General features: G+C 51.4%; 1 protein-coding gene across 1 annotated transcript; it reads left to right on the forward strand.

Annotated features, from left to right (window-relative positions):
* Positions 1-630: 630 nt before the first annotated feature.
* Positions 631-12,761, forward strand: LOC144728121 (beta-1,3-glucan-binding protein-like). Its single transcript, XM_078607419.1, has 10 exons — positions 631-787; positions 2,405-2,550; positions 4,094-4,229; positions 5,493-5,678; positions 6,261-6,338; positions 6,744-6,861; positions 7,896-7,967; positions 9,399-9,531; positions 10,418-10,545; positions 12,164-12,761. Exons 1-10 carry the CDS (start codon positions 661-663, stop codon positions 12,255-12,257), a joined length of 1,218 nt encoding a protein of 405 aa, XP_078463545.1. The 5' UTR covers positions 631-660; the 3' UTR covers positions 12,258-12,761.
* Positions 12,762-13,338: the final 577 nt, after the last annotated feature.

Raw genomic sequence — 13,338 nt, forward strand, 5'->3', positions numbered from 1 at the left:
TCATAGCCACCGTGATGATGATGAGAGAGAGACGCAAACTCCAAATACACAGCAGCAGGCGTCAGGGTCGGGATCGAACCCACGACCTCCTGTATACTAGGCGGGGTAGTTAACATCTCATAGCCACCGTGATGATGATGAGAGAGAAACGCAAACTCTAAATACACAGCAGCAGGCGTCAGGGTCGGGATCGAACCCACGACCTCCTGTACACCAGGCGAGGTAGTTAACATCTCCTAGCCACCGTGGTGATGATGAGAGAGAGACGCAGACTCCACATATACAGCAGGTTTCAGGGTCGGGATCGAACCCACGACCTCCTGTGTACCAGGCGAGGGAGTTAACATCTCATAGTCACCGTGATGATGTTGAGAGAGAGACGCAAACTCAAAATGCACAGCAGCAGGCGTCAGGCTCGGGATCGAACCCACGACCTCCTGCATACCAGGCGAGAGAGTTAACAACTCATAGCCACCGCGGCGTCCGCAGTGGCAGAGGTCACGTCGCCATAAACGCGTGGCCACGCCTGCGAAATATCTCTCCCGGGTGAAAACCACAGACCGCGAGCAAAGTCTCGCTTCGATAGCCGCGCACCTCTACGGATAACGAGCCGTAGATAGGGAGAACCTCAAGGACGCAGCGACTACGGCTCCGGGATAAATGGGGTGTTCGGCCAAGTCCTTCACTCAACGAGAGCTGCTCCTCATGGCGCTCAGCGGCTTCCTCCTGGCGGTGTGCGTGGCGCTCAGCGCCCTCCTCGGCACGGGGGTGCTCTGTGCCGATCCAGGTAATTGGTGGTGGAGGCCGTGTAAAGGGGCGCGCCACGGTGGCTATGAGATGTTAACTACCTCGCCTGGTATACAGGTGGTCGCGGGTTCGATCCCGACCCTGACGCCTGCTGCTGTGTATTTGGAGTTTGAGTCTCTCTCTCTCTCTCTCATCATCATCACGGGTGGCTAGGAGATGTTAACTACCTCGCCTGGTATACAGGAGGTCGTGGGTTCGATCCCGACCCTGACGCCTGTTGTATATGTGGAGTCTGCGTCTCTCTCTCATCATCATCACGGTGGTTATGAGATGTTAACTACCTCGCCTGGTATACAGGTGGTCGTGGGTTCGACCCTGACGCCTGCTGCTGTATATTTGGAGTTTGCCTGGTATTTCCGTGGTCGCGTGGATTTTTTTTCTGCTGGTACTACCAGGTTTTCCCCTCCACATTTCGAATCACGCGTTTAGAGTGTTTGGTTGCGATACATCTAGACCTGATGATCCACTTCTTTGAGCTGTCGTTTGTGACTAGTTCAGTCGGCTTTAGTTGGTAAAAAAAAATATTACATTGGCGAATTGATGGTGATGGCGTCCATGATAACGGTAATGGGCATTGACATTGCTATGCTGATGGTGTGATTGGATCTTTGGAGTGATTGCAAGGCACGGGCCAGATCAGCTCAATGTGACGACGGCAGAAAGCTGATAGATTTCTTCTGTGCAGCCGACAGATGCATCCGCACACACTCAGTCGTATGCAGGTTGAACTTCTTTCACAATATACGTAGCCAACCGTGCTAATCGGAGGTGCGGGGGAAGGACAACACACTAAACAAAACAATAAGCAGTTCTACAAAAAAACGAGTTTGCAATCTAGTATGGTCCAGCACACCGAGTCCAAGCAAACACATCGGCAAGACGATGATGTTGACGATAATATTTATTCAATCGTGATGATGGTAATGCAGTGGCGTAGTGACGACATTATCAGCTCAGGGGGGGCTGCTGCAATCGGTCAGATGATGGTCCCAACATTTGATTTGTCTCGCACGGTCGCATCTCCCGTTCCCTAATCACGTCCTCGTTACGCTCACGGTCTCGAACATTTAACACTGGAGGGACGCTCCGTATTCGCAAAATGCAGCCACGACTAAATGAAAACATTTTCATGCAACATTCATTTAATCCGCGTTTTAGATAGGTTTTCTAAAATAAAAATAACTGATCATAAAATGTAAAAAGAATATGTATTTTTTGTAATGTTAAAAACATATCTCTTTTACTAATAAAAAAAAATATATATGTTTTTGAAATAAAAAAAATATCTATTTTTGAAAAAAATTATTACGTAACTTATTTTATTTCCTATCTACGTGACTTTACCGAAAGAACCAAGAATACGAATTCCTGCAGTCACGAAAGTTTTAAGCCAAAATTTAGGTTTTCCTTTTGTTCACACCGTTGTTGAAAACAAATCTCACGGTGTCTGTCAAGGGGGCTCCAACTCGTAACTTTGGCCACTAGTGGAGGGGAGGGGTGCTTGGACAAGGCACCACCTGCCCCACGCTAGTTACGCGACTGTGGTAATGACGATGCTATCGATGATGATGATGATGGCGTTCCCTCGTGTCCCCAGACCCCGTGTCCCTCTGCTCGAGTTTCCCGTGCCCCGCATCCTGTGACCAGGCCCTCCCGCCATGCAACGGGCTCGTCTTCGAGGAGCTCTGGGACCAACTCGACATGGACACGTGGGAGCACGAGATCACGCTGGGCGGCGGAGGGGTAAGTGCTGACCCCTGACCCTGACCACCAGCCTGACCCTGAACCCGTGCCTGATCACTAGCCTTGACCCTGAACCCGTGCCTGACCACCAGCCTGACCCTGAACCTCTCCCTGATCTCTATCCTGACCCTGACCACTAGCCTGACCCTGAACCCGTCGCTGATCTCTAAGATGTTTCCTTGTTTTCTTGTTCATGTTTTGTTTTGTTGTTGTTGCGGTTGCACCCGATTCAAGAGCCGAATAGCTCACAGGGCTATACCTAATAAATGAAACTTGAAACCCTGACCACTATATTCTTAGTTTTTTTCGGTAAAGTCACGTAGGTAAAACATCAAAATTAATGAAAATAAAATAAAAACAAAAATCACGACGTTTCGGAGGCAACACAAGTCTCCGTCATCAGGTGGGACCGTCACAGCCGAATTAGCTGTATCAAGTGATGCAGCTAATTCGGATGTGCATCAAGTGATGCAGCTAATTCGGCTGTGACGGTCCCACCTGATGACGGAGACTTGTGTTGCCTCCGAAACGTCGTGATTTTTGCTTTATTTTATTTTCATTAATTTAGATGTTTTACCTACGTGACTTTACCGAAAAAACCTAAGAATATGATTCCTTGCAGTCACGAAAGCTTCAAACCCTGACCACTAGCCTGACCCTGAACCCTTGCCTGATCTCCAGCCTGACCCTGATCTCTAGCCTGACCCTGAACCCTTCCCTGATCTCCAGCCTGACCCTGACCCTGACCACTATCCTGAACCTGAACCTCCCCTGACCACTCGCCTGACTCTGAACCTGTCCCTGATCTCCAGCCTGACCCTGAACCTGACCACTAGCCCGACCCTGCCCTCTAACCTGTCCCCGACCACAGAAGACGTGGAGCGATGAAGTATTGTGTGCAGATGGTTGTGTTTTTCCTCGTGGAGGTGGTTGTATCGTGGTTGTGGTCCTGGCCACACCAGGTGCTGCTCGCTAACAGCACTTGCAGCAACAGTCTGTTGAGGCTACACGGGGGATCTTCGTCTTTGGTGGTTATATCGTGGCTGTTGCGTGGTTGTGGTTATGGTTGTTGCGTGGTTGTGGTTGTTGCGTGGTGGTGGTTGTGATTTTTCATGTGGTTGTTGCATTGTTGTGGTTATTCTTGCGGTGGTTGTGGTTATGGTTGTGGTTGTTGCGTGGTGGTGGTTGTGATTATTTCTGTGGTTGTTGCGTGGTTGTGGTTAATCCTGTGGGTGGTTATGGTTATTCTTGTGATAGTTGTCTGCATTTCTGTGGTTGTGGTCATGGTTGTGGTTATTCTTGTGATAGCTGTATTTCTGTGGTTGTAGTTATTGTTGTAATGGTTGTGTTTATTGCTCCGGTTGTAGTTATTGTTGTGGTTATTATTGTGATAGTTGTGTGTATTTCTGTGGTTGTGGTCATTGTTGTGGTTATTCTTGTGATGACTGTGTTCATTGCTACGGTTGTGGGTATCGTTGTGGTGGTCGCGGTGGCGGTGGTGGTGGTTGCGATGATTCCCGTGTTGGTGGTTGTCTCTCTGTAGAACTGGGAGTTCCAGCACTACACGAACAACCGCAGCAACAGCTACGTGCGCGACGGGACTCTGTTCATCCGCCCGACGCTCACGGAGGAGACCTACAACGAGAACTTCGTGCGCACCGGCTCCCTCAACATCTGGGGTGAGGGTTCGAGTCCGGTCCCTGTCTGAGCGGCGAGCCTTCCACGCCTGACGTGACGGCCTCAGGGTGCACCTAGCCTGGCACGAGCGCCGTGGTGATGTAACTTGGTGTTGTTGTGTGGAGCGGTGGGTGTAGTGGTTAGCGCATTGCGCTACGAACACCCGTGACGATTATCTGAGCCGATTTTGGGCCTCCACTCGGTCGACTCAGTCTCAAATGAGTACCTGGTGTGGTGTGTTAAGGATCAGCACTGGGGAGACAAAGGCGGCCGGGCGTGGTGCTGGCCACCTACCCCCCTTCGTAGCCACTGGATAACAGCACTTGCCCCCACAGTCTGTCGAAGGCTACACGGGGGATCTTTGTCTTTTGGAGAGGTGGCACAGCGGTTAGCGCCATGAACGTGTCCGACCAAAACAACAACAACCACAACAACAACCACAACAAGACGAGCCGCTGTTGTAGAATTCGCTAAAACGAAGTCGATATGTTAAGAGCCGCAACGCGACGCGGACACCAGACGGTGGTGGCTGTCCTTGATTCGTGACGGTCACGAAGCCGTCCCATGAAGAGCCACAAGTTGCCGAACCCCTCCCCATGGTGAAGCGCCGTGGGAGAGACAAAGGCGGCCGAGCGTGCCGTATCGCCCCCACCAACTCCCCTCATCACGGGTGCCGTGACGGCCTTCACGTGTCGCCTACTCGGTAGCAGCAATACAGAAGTGTGGCTGTGCGAGTTCGACGGTTCACGTTCAAAGTTCAAGTTCATGTATTAGGTGTAGCCCCGTGAGCCATTCGGCTCTTGAATCGGGTGCAACCGCAACAAACTAAAAACATGAACAAGAAAACATCTTAAAGTGAATATGTGCAAACAGAAAATCCAAGAAAAGACAGCAAAATATTGCAAAAAAAGCACCGTACACCAACACTGTGTGCAAATATCCCAGTGGGATGGAAGTCAAACAACAACAACATCAACAACCACAAGACAACTTAGATTAAGGCCATCAGTCTAACTCTGTTCTATAACAAACAAACATGGCCAAACCAAAAAACTTTTCGAAAATCACCAAAATAAAACCATAAAAGCAATGAAACAGTGGTCATAGGAACTGTGACCGAATTTTCACAATAAACGACGTAAACAAAATGTACCACTAAAACCCTGCAGCCATAGCTGGCTGCATGAATCACGTGACACGAGAGCGACCGCCGTGACGCGCCCCGCCCATTGTGACGTTGCCCCTCTCCCCGTGACGCGCTGCAGGCGCGGCTCCGGCTGACACGTGCACGGGAAACGCGTTCTACGGCTGCGAGCGCTCGGGCAACGGTGGCGACCTGGTGGTGAACCCGGTGCAGTCGGCGCGCCTGCGCACCGTCCACTCGTTCGCCTTCACCTACGGGCGCGTCGAGGTGACCGCCAAGATGCCCACGGGCGACTGGCTGTGGCCCGGTGAGCGACGGCGCCCCTGCAATGAGACACCCTGCACCCAGACACCCTGCACCCAGACACCCTGCACCCAGACACCCTGCACCCAGACACCCTGCAATGAGACACCCTGCACCCAGACACCCTGCAACCAGACACCCTGCACCCAGACACCCTGCACCCAGACACCCTGCACCCAGACACCCTGCAATGAGACACCCTGCACCCAGACACCCTGCACTGAACCATCCTTGCACCGTGATGTCCAGCACCGATACACCCTACACTGAGATACTCTGCAGCGAGACGTGACGCATCGGTCCGTTTGTGACTGCACACGTGCGTGACTGCGTGCGTGACTGCGTGCGTGACTGTGTGCGTTACTGAGTGTGTGACTGCGTGCGTGACTGTGTGCGTGATTGAGTGCGTGGCTGTGTGCGTGACTGCGTGCGTGACTGCGTGCGTGACTGCGTGCGGGACTGCGTGCGTGACTGAGTGTGTGACTGCGTGCGTGACTGCGTGCGTGACTGAGTGTGTGACTGCGTGCGTGCCTGCGTGCGTGACTGTGTGCGTGACTGCGTGCGTGACTGTGTGTTGTGTATGTAGCGATCTGGATGCTGCCCAAGAGGAACGCGTATGGGGGTTGGCCCAGCTCTGGCGAGATCGACATCGTAGAGTGCCGCGGTGAGATGGGGGTCCGGCTTGGGGCCTCGGATCTGGGTTGGCTCGCCTCTGCGTCTGGGACGGATTCTGTTTATCGTGGGTGTGGTCAGGTTTGGGTCTGCTATGGGTCTGGGTTTAGGTCTGAGTTTGGTCTGGGTCTGGGCTTCGGTCTGCGTCTGTGTTCAGGTTTGGGTTCAGGTCTGGGTGTGGGTTTAGGCCTGGGTTTGCTATGGCTCTGGGTTTAGGTCTGAGTTTGGTCTGGGTTTAGGTCTGGGCGGCTTATGTCTGGGTGTGGGTTTAGGTCTGGGCTGAGGTCTGGGTTTGCTCTGGGTTTAGGTCTGGATGTGGAATGGATGTGCGTCTGGGTGTGGATGTGGTCCGGACCGCACCAGACTGGGTGTCAATGACTGTCCCCATGCCGCGCAGGGAACGCAAATCTGAAGGACGCTCAGGGAGTGTCTCACGGGGTGGACGAGATGGGGTCCACCATGCACTGGGGACCCTACCCCGACCTCAACTCCTGGCCCAAGACTCATGCAACAAAGTGAGGGGACTGAGGACCCGAGGGGACCTTAGACCCATGAGTTTACAGCAACTACATCACAACCATAGCCGCCACAACAGCAACACATTGACCGTAATAATCACTAAGAACACAGCTACGAGAACAATCTAAACAACTCAATTTTTTTTTAAATTTTCCAATCTTTTTCAAAAGCAACCTGGCCACAAATGATAGCTCAACGAAGTGGCTTATCACGTGGGAATTTATAGCAAAACGCATGTTTAGATTCTGATACATGACCACGGGGAGAGATAGAACACGCAAACTCCAAATATACAGCAGGCGTCAGGGTCTGGATCGAACCCACCACCTGATGTACACCAGGCGAGGTAGCGAACATCTCGCCACCATGGCACCCCTACAACCAATCACAAAAAATAACCGCTGCGCTTCCGCTACACATCACACCAGGTACTCAGTTTAAGGCTGAGTCGACCTAGGGGAGGCCCAGGACCGGTTCAGTTATTAGTCACCGGTGTTGGTGGCCGTGAGCAGGAATCGAAACCCGAGTCGTCGGGTTCGTAATGTAGCGCGCTAACCACTGCGCCACCGCTCCCCACTCATAACCACAACAAACAACATAACGCTCACCTGGCAGCAACCATCGCCACCTACCGCATAGAACGTGGCAGCACCCTTCTGACAAAGAGTCGTGGAACTCGGTGAGGCTTATCTCGGTAAACAAGCAACGAATACAAGTAAATAAACATAGCCCGCAACAATAGCAACAATCACTAGGATGACCACAACTTTCGTCACAACAACAGCGACGTAAATAAAACTAATCGATGTATTGAATTGAATCGTCAATGTCCATTCGGGTTTCATATAAAATGTCAAGCTGTGATTTTCACACCTGATAATGATTGCTTGTGTTGCAATCGAAACGTCGTGATTTAATTTACTTTCATTTTTATTTCTATTTTTTTTTACCTACGTGACTTTACCGAAAGAACCAAAGAGTATTCATATACCCCCCCCCTTCCTTCCCCCCCTCCCCCACGCCATCACAGGCAAGCGAAAGAGGGGACTTTCGGAAGTGGATTCCACAAGTACGAGGTGGAGTGGACACCAGAATACATGAGGTAACAAGCATCATCATCAACAGAATCAGCATCATCATCATCAACAGCATCATCATCAACAGAATCAGCATCATCAACAGAATCATCATCAACAGAATCAGCATCATCATCAACAGAATCATCATCAACAGAATCAGCATCATCATCATCAACAGCATCATCATCAACCGAATCAACATTATCATCAACAGAATCATCATCAACAGAATCAGCATCATCAGCATCATTATCGTAATAATCATCATGGACTTGGCTACAAGAATCATTGAGGAACCATCGGGCATCCAGATGGTGGTGTCCATGCAGAAGCAAGAGATAAGGGGCGCCGCGGTGGCTAGGAGATGTTGACTACCTCGCCCGGTGTACAGGAGGTCCTAGGTTCGATCCCGACCCCGACGCCTGCTGCTGTGTATTTGGAGTTTGCGTCTTCACGCTCCCCGTGGTTGCGTGGGTTTTCTCCGGCTCCTCCGGTTTTTTCCCCCTCCACATTCAGGAACACGAGTTGAGAGTATTTGGCTGCTGTACATTTCCCCATGATGAGCCACTTCGTTGAGCTGTCATTTGTGGGCAGGTCGTTTCTGCTGAAAGAGAGCTATTGAGCTCAGTGAGACTTTGCCTGGAATTTTTTTGGTTTTATTTGAATCCGCAATGGGGCTGCAGCAGCAATCAGATTTTTTGAGGTGAGACGGGCGATAGACTAAGATTTGGGGGCATGGAGAGCATCTTTGGATCTGCTGTGTGGCCTTGAAGCAAGCCGTTGACTCTGCAAAGCCGTAGCCATGGGGTCAACATTGGGGGGGGGACCAATTCTTCCACGGGGTCTGGGGGTCCCCCTCCCCCCCAGAAAAAAAATCTAAATTTGAAAATAATTTCCTGCCTAAAATATAAAGAAATTCACTAACACATGGGATGGACTTTTTATTTATTTTGTACAATGTCTAATAGTGTATCGTATTACATTGAGATTGTGTTACATTACTGTTGTTTTCTTTTTTTACCATTTATTGTTTCATTGTATGTAATGGCAGAGATTAGGGATTCATAAAGTATAACCATAACCACAATCATATTAACAGAAATCTATTTTATAGCAGTATATTGGGGGGGGGGGGGGCATTTTGAGCATATTTGAATGAATATTGGTGGGGGATGTGTGTCCCCCAATATGTATTAAAATTACGGCCTTGACTCTGTGGAACGTGGCTGGGAATGTGAGAACTGCTTTCCCCCTGGTCCCTCCAGATGCCTCCAGTTTTCTCCTGGCCTCTCCAGATGTATCCAATTATCTCCTGGCAACTCCACGTGTCTCCAGTTTCCTCCAGGTCCATTCAGATGCCTCCAGTTTCTTTCTGGTCCCTTCAGATGCCTCCAGTTTGCTCCTGACCACTCGAGATATCTCCAGTTTCCTCAAAGCGACGGATGTGTCCCCAGGTTCCTGCTGGACGGCGAGGAAACCCTGAAGGTGAACCCGACAGCAGATGGATTCTGGGGCCTGGGCGCGTTCCCCAATAACATCGACAACCCGTGGAAGGGGCGAGGAAAGATGGCGCCCTTCGACCAAGATGTGAGGATGAGGACCTGGGAGGAAAGCGAGGCGATCTAAACTAAAACTATTAAAAACTTAAAAAAATAGTTTTACCAGGTAAGGCCTACTAAGCTAATTAGCTCTTTTTCAGAAGCGACCTGGCCACACATGATAGCTCAACGAAGTGACTTATCATATCCAAATATATAGCAGTCCAATACTCTAATTTCGTGTTTCTAAATGTGAAAAAAATCCATGTGACCACGGGGAAACCATGCAAACTTCGAGTATACAGGCGTCAGGGTCGGGATCGAACCCACGACCTCCTGTGTACCAGGCGAGGTAGTTAACATCTTGCCACCCCGGCGCTGAATCCTGAGTCCTCGATGAAGGGATCTGGAGTCTAGAACTTAGGTCTAGGAACTCGATACGGGAGCCTTGATCCTGGGATACTGAGACTTTGGTCCTGAAACATTAGATTCTTGGATCCTGGATTCACCCCCCCCACACCCATCTAGAAATCTGGGTAATGGGAAATGGATATTGAAATCTTGGATCTGGGAAATGGAATCTGGGATCCCAGGAATGGAATGAGAGACCTGGATTCCGATACTGTGGCCTGAAAACCTGGCACAGAAACCTGAAATATGGATTCGAAGAGCCGATAGGATCTGGAAAGCTGGGACCTTGTTTATGAAGTAATTTTTGTATTGTACCTTCAGGAAATCTTTGAAAGAGAGCTTCATAGCTCATCGAATGCCTCCAGTATAAATGAATATTCTGATTTTATAGGAGGTCCACAATTTGCACCGAAAACTTCGGAAACCACCACCACGTACTTCCTAACCCCCCCCCCCCGCCTCCACCTCCTACGACCTTCCCTGTGCCTGCACCCTCTGACCTCTCTGACTACCCACACCCCTAGTTCTACCTGATCTTGAACCTGGCGGTGGGGGGCACGGCCTTCTTTGTGGACGACTGGACGAACCAACCCTACCCCAAGCCCTGGTTGAACAGCTCGCCCAGAGCGGCTGCCGACTTCTACAATGCCAAGTACGCGCCACGCCTGTTCATGTGTGTGTACACGAGGCAGAGGTCGCAACCGGGTACCCGATACCCGTACCCTACCCGATACCCGGCTACCCGTACCCGGCCGGGTACGGGTAGCCGGGTACCCATTTGTGACCCTGGTGCGGCCGGGTACGGGTACGGGTAGGCCGTGAGTCACTGGTCAGTCACCGTTTGTCACTCATTTCCCAACGTCTTGTCTCTTCTCACAATTCAAGTTCCTAGAATCAACCCACCCGCGCCTGCACCATGGCTTCATCCCAGAGGTCTCAATCATGTACCTGTACCCTACCCGATACCCAGCCGGGTACGGGTAGCCGGGTATCGGGTAGGGTACACATTTGCGACCCTGGTGTGGCCGGGTACGGGTAAGGAATCAAAACCTGTTTGCGACCTCTGACACGAGGTTGTGTGCACGTGTGTGTTCACGTATGTGTATGTACACGTGTGGGGAGCGGTGGTGTAGCGGTTAGCGCACTGCGCTACAAACCTGGCGACCCGGGTTCGATTCCCGCTCACGGTCAACATCAGTGATGATTATCTGAATCGGTCCTGGGCCTCCCCTAGGTCGACTCAGCCTCAAATGAGTACCTGGTGCGATGTGTAAACATCGCCGCTAGTGAGACAAAGGCGGCCGGGCGTGGTGTTGGCCACCCACCCCCTCGTGTGCTGTGCCGGCCTTTATAGGTGCTCGCTAACAGCACTTGCCCCTACAGTCTGTTAAGGCTATACGGGGGATCTTTGTTTGTTTTGTGCACTGCGTGGGTGGGTGTGTGTACACGTGTTGGTGGTCGTGACTGATGATGCTGATGGTATTTGGATAATTATAAAGTTGAAGATTAATCTCGTTGCTCTGCCCATGCGAGAAGCTGCCACACAGCGGGGTAGTGGTAAGCAGCGCGCTCTAAATTTCGATTTAAAGCTTTCGTGACTGCAGGGATTCATCTTCTTGGTTCTTTCGGTAAAGTCACGTAGAAGGGAAATAATAAATAATAAAAATGAAATATAATAAAGCAATTCTCAAATTTCATTATTTCCCTTCTACGTGACTTTACCGAAAGAACCAAGAAGACAGCGCGCTCTACTCGATATCCAAAGGTCGCCGGTTCAACTCCCCATCTCCCGGCGCGGCAGTTACAGCAATTGGGGGGGGGGGGTGGTGAGTTTCTTAATCACCCGCCCCACCACCACCGCCGCCGCCTATGCCCACCCAGCAGCCGCGTAAACTGGTTCACCCGCCCCGCAGCCAGTCCACGGCCCGGCGTGCAAGAGAAGAGGAGGGGATGTCGAGAGCTCCCTCGAGTGGAGGCCACTCCGGCCAGCAGCAGGGGGCACGAGCGAGAACTCTCAGGGGCTGCGCCTTTCCCCAACGGGATTTCCACTCATCTTGGTTCGGTAAAGTCACGTAGATGGCTTAAAAATAAATAAAACTAACGACGTTTCCATCGCAACACGACCGCGACATGACCGCTTGTGATGCGATCGAAACGTCGTAGTGTAATTTTTTTCTACCTATCTACGTGACTTTACCGAAAGACCCAAAGAATATGAATTCCTGCAGTCACGAAAGATTTAATTCGGGATTTCCACTGCCGCCCCGCAGGTCGCAGTGGCTCCCCACCTGGAAGAGGGAGGTGAACAACGGCGAGGAGGCGGCGCTGCAAGTGAAGGACATTCGCGTGTGGGCCTACAAATAGAGCCCCTCCCCCCCTTCTTGGAGCCAAGTGGAGCCACCCATTCAACCACGTGGTCTACGTAGAGCTACCCATGCAACCACGTGGTCTATGTGGAGCTACCCATGCAACCACGTGATCTATGTGGAGCCACATGTAGCCCCTTTCGAGCCTTGCGAAGCCCCCTCGTGGAGTAACGTGAAGTTCCCCATGCAGCCACTTGGATCCACGTGGGGCCACCTATGGGGCCACAGTCGTACCCAGATCCACAATTACTCCACCCGTAGTCACCCAGAATAAATGAGACCACAGGGGAGATGGATTGTTGATTTGAGTTGTAGATTTAATTTGCAGGCAATCGTGCAAGAGCATTGTGGGTAAGGGGGCGGGGGGCCGGTAGACAATGACGACGATCGTCGCTCCAGGGCTGCGTTCTCACGGCCTGGACAACAAAGGGTGTTAGCCCGGCCCAACTCTATTTCCTGTAACGGCCCGGCCTTGAATAATAAAATCAATGATGCCTCCTCACCACATTTGTCTCTCTGTATCATACAAAATAACTGATTTACACCTCACCGCCTCCCCCCCCCCCCCAAACTCTGTTCCGCCTTCAATTGCTCGCTCGAGGTGGCGGGATGATATCTCCATCGCCTGTTCTGCAGGAGGTCGTGGGTTCGATCCCGACCCTGACGACGACGACGCCTGCTGCTGTATATTTGGAGTCTGAGCGTCTCTCACTCTTCCCGTGGTGGTCGCGTGGATTCTTCTCCGGGTCCTCCGGTTTTCCCCCTCCACATTTGAGATCGCGCGCTCAGGAGTCCATTCAGCTGTTGCTGTACATGTCCACGTGACGACGATGATGAGAAGCCACTTCCGTGAACCGTCATTCGTGATGACCGGGTCGCTTCTGCAAAACAGCTACGCAGCTCAGGCGGGGGCCTTACCTGGTAAATGACTAAATAATAGATTTGTTTTTAAAGAGAAGCCGCTGCACACGCTACGCAACCCCACGGGAACCCCGTTCCCGCTCTGTGTCTCGGCGGTGAAGCAAGCGGAACATAACCGGAGAGAGGGGGGGGGGTGGTCGATAAATTGAGTAACACTG

Source organism: Lampetra planeri, chromosome 27, assembly GCF_965212315.1.
Source record: "Lampetra planeri chromosome 27, kcLamPlan1.2.h2, whole genome shotgun sequence".
Taxonomy (NCBI): domain Eukaryota; kingdom Metazoa; phylum Chordata; class Hyperoartia; order Petromyzontiformes; family Petromyzontidae; genus Lampetra; species Lampetra planeri.

Coding starts and splice junctions, on each gene's coding strand:
- LOC144728121 (XM_078607419.1), top strand. CDS start 661: ATGGGGTGTTCGGCCAAGTCCTTCACTCAACGAGAGCTGCTCCTCATG. Junction 788..2,404: donor GGTGCTCTGTGCCGATCCAG/GTAATTGGTGGT, acceptor TCGTGTCCCCAG/ACCCCGTGTCCCTCTGCTCG. Junction 6,862..7,895: donor CCCAAGACTCATGCAACAAA/GTGAGGGGACTG, acceptor ACGCCATCACAG/GCAAGCGAAAGAGGGGACTT.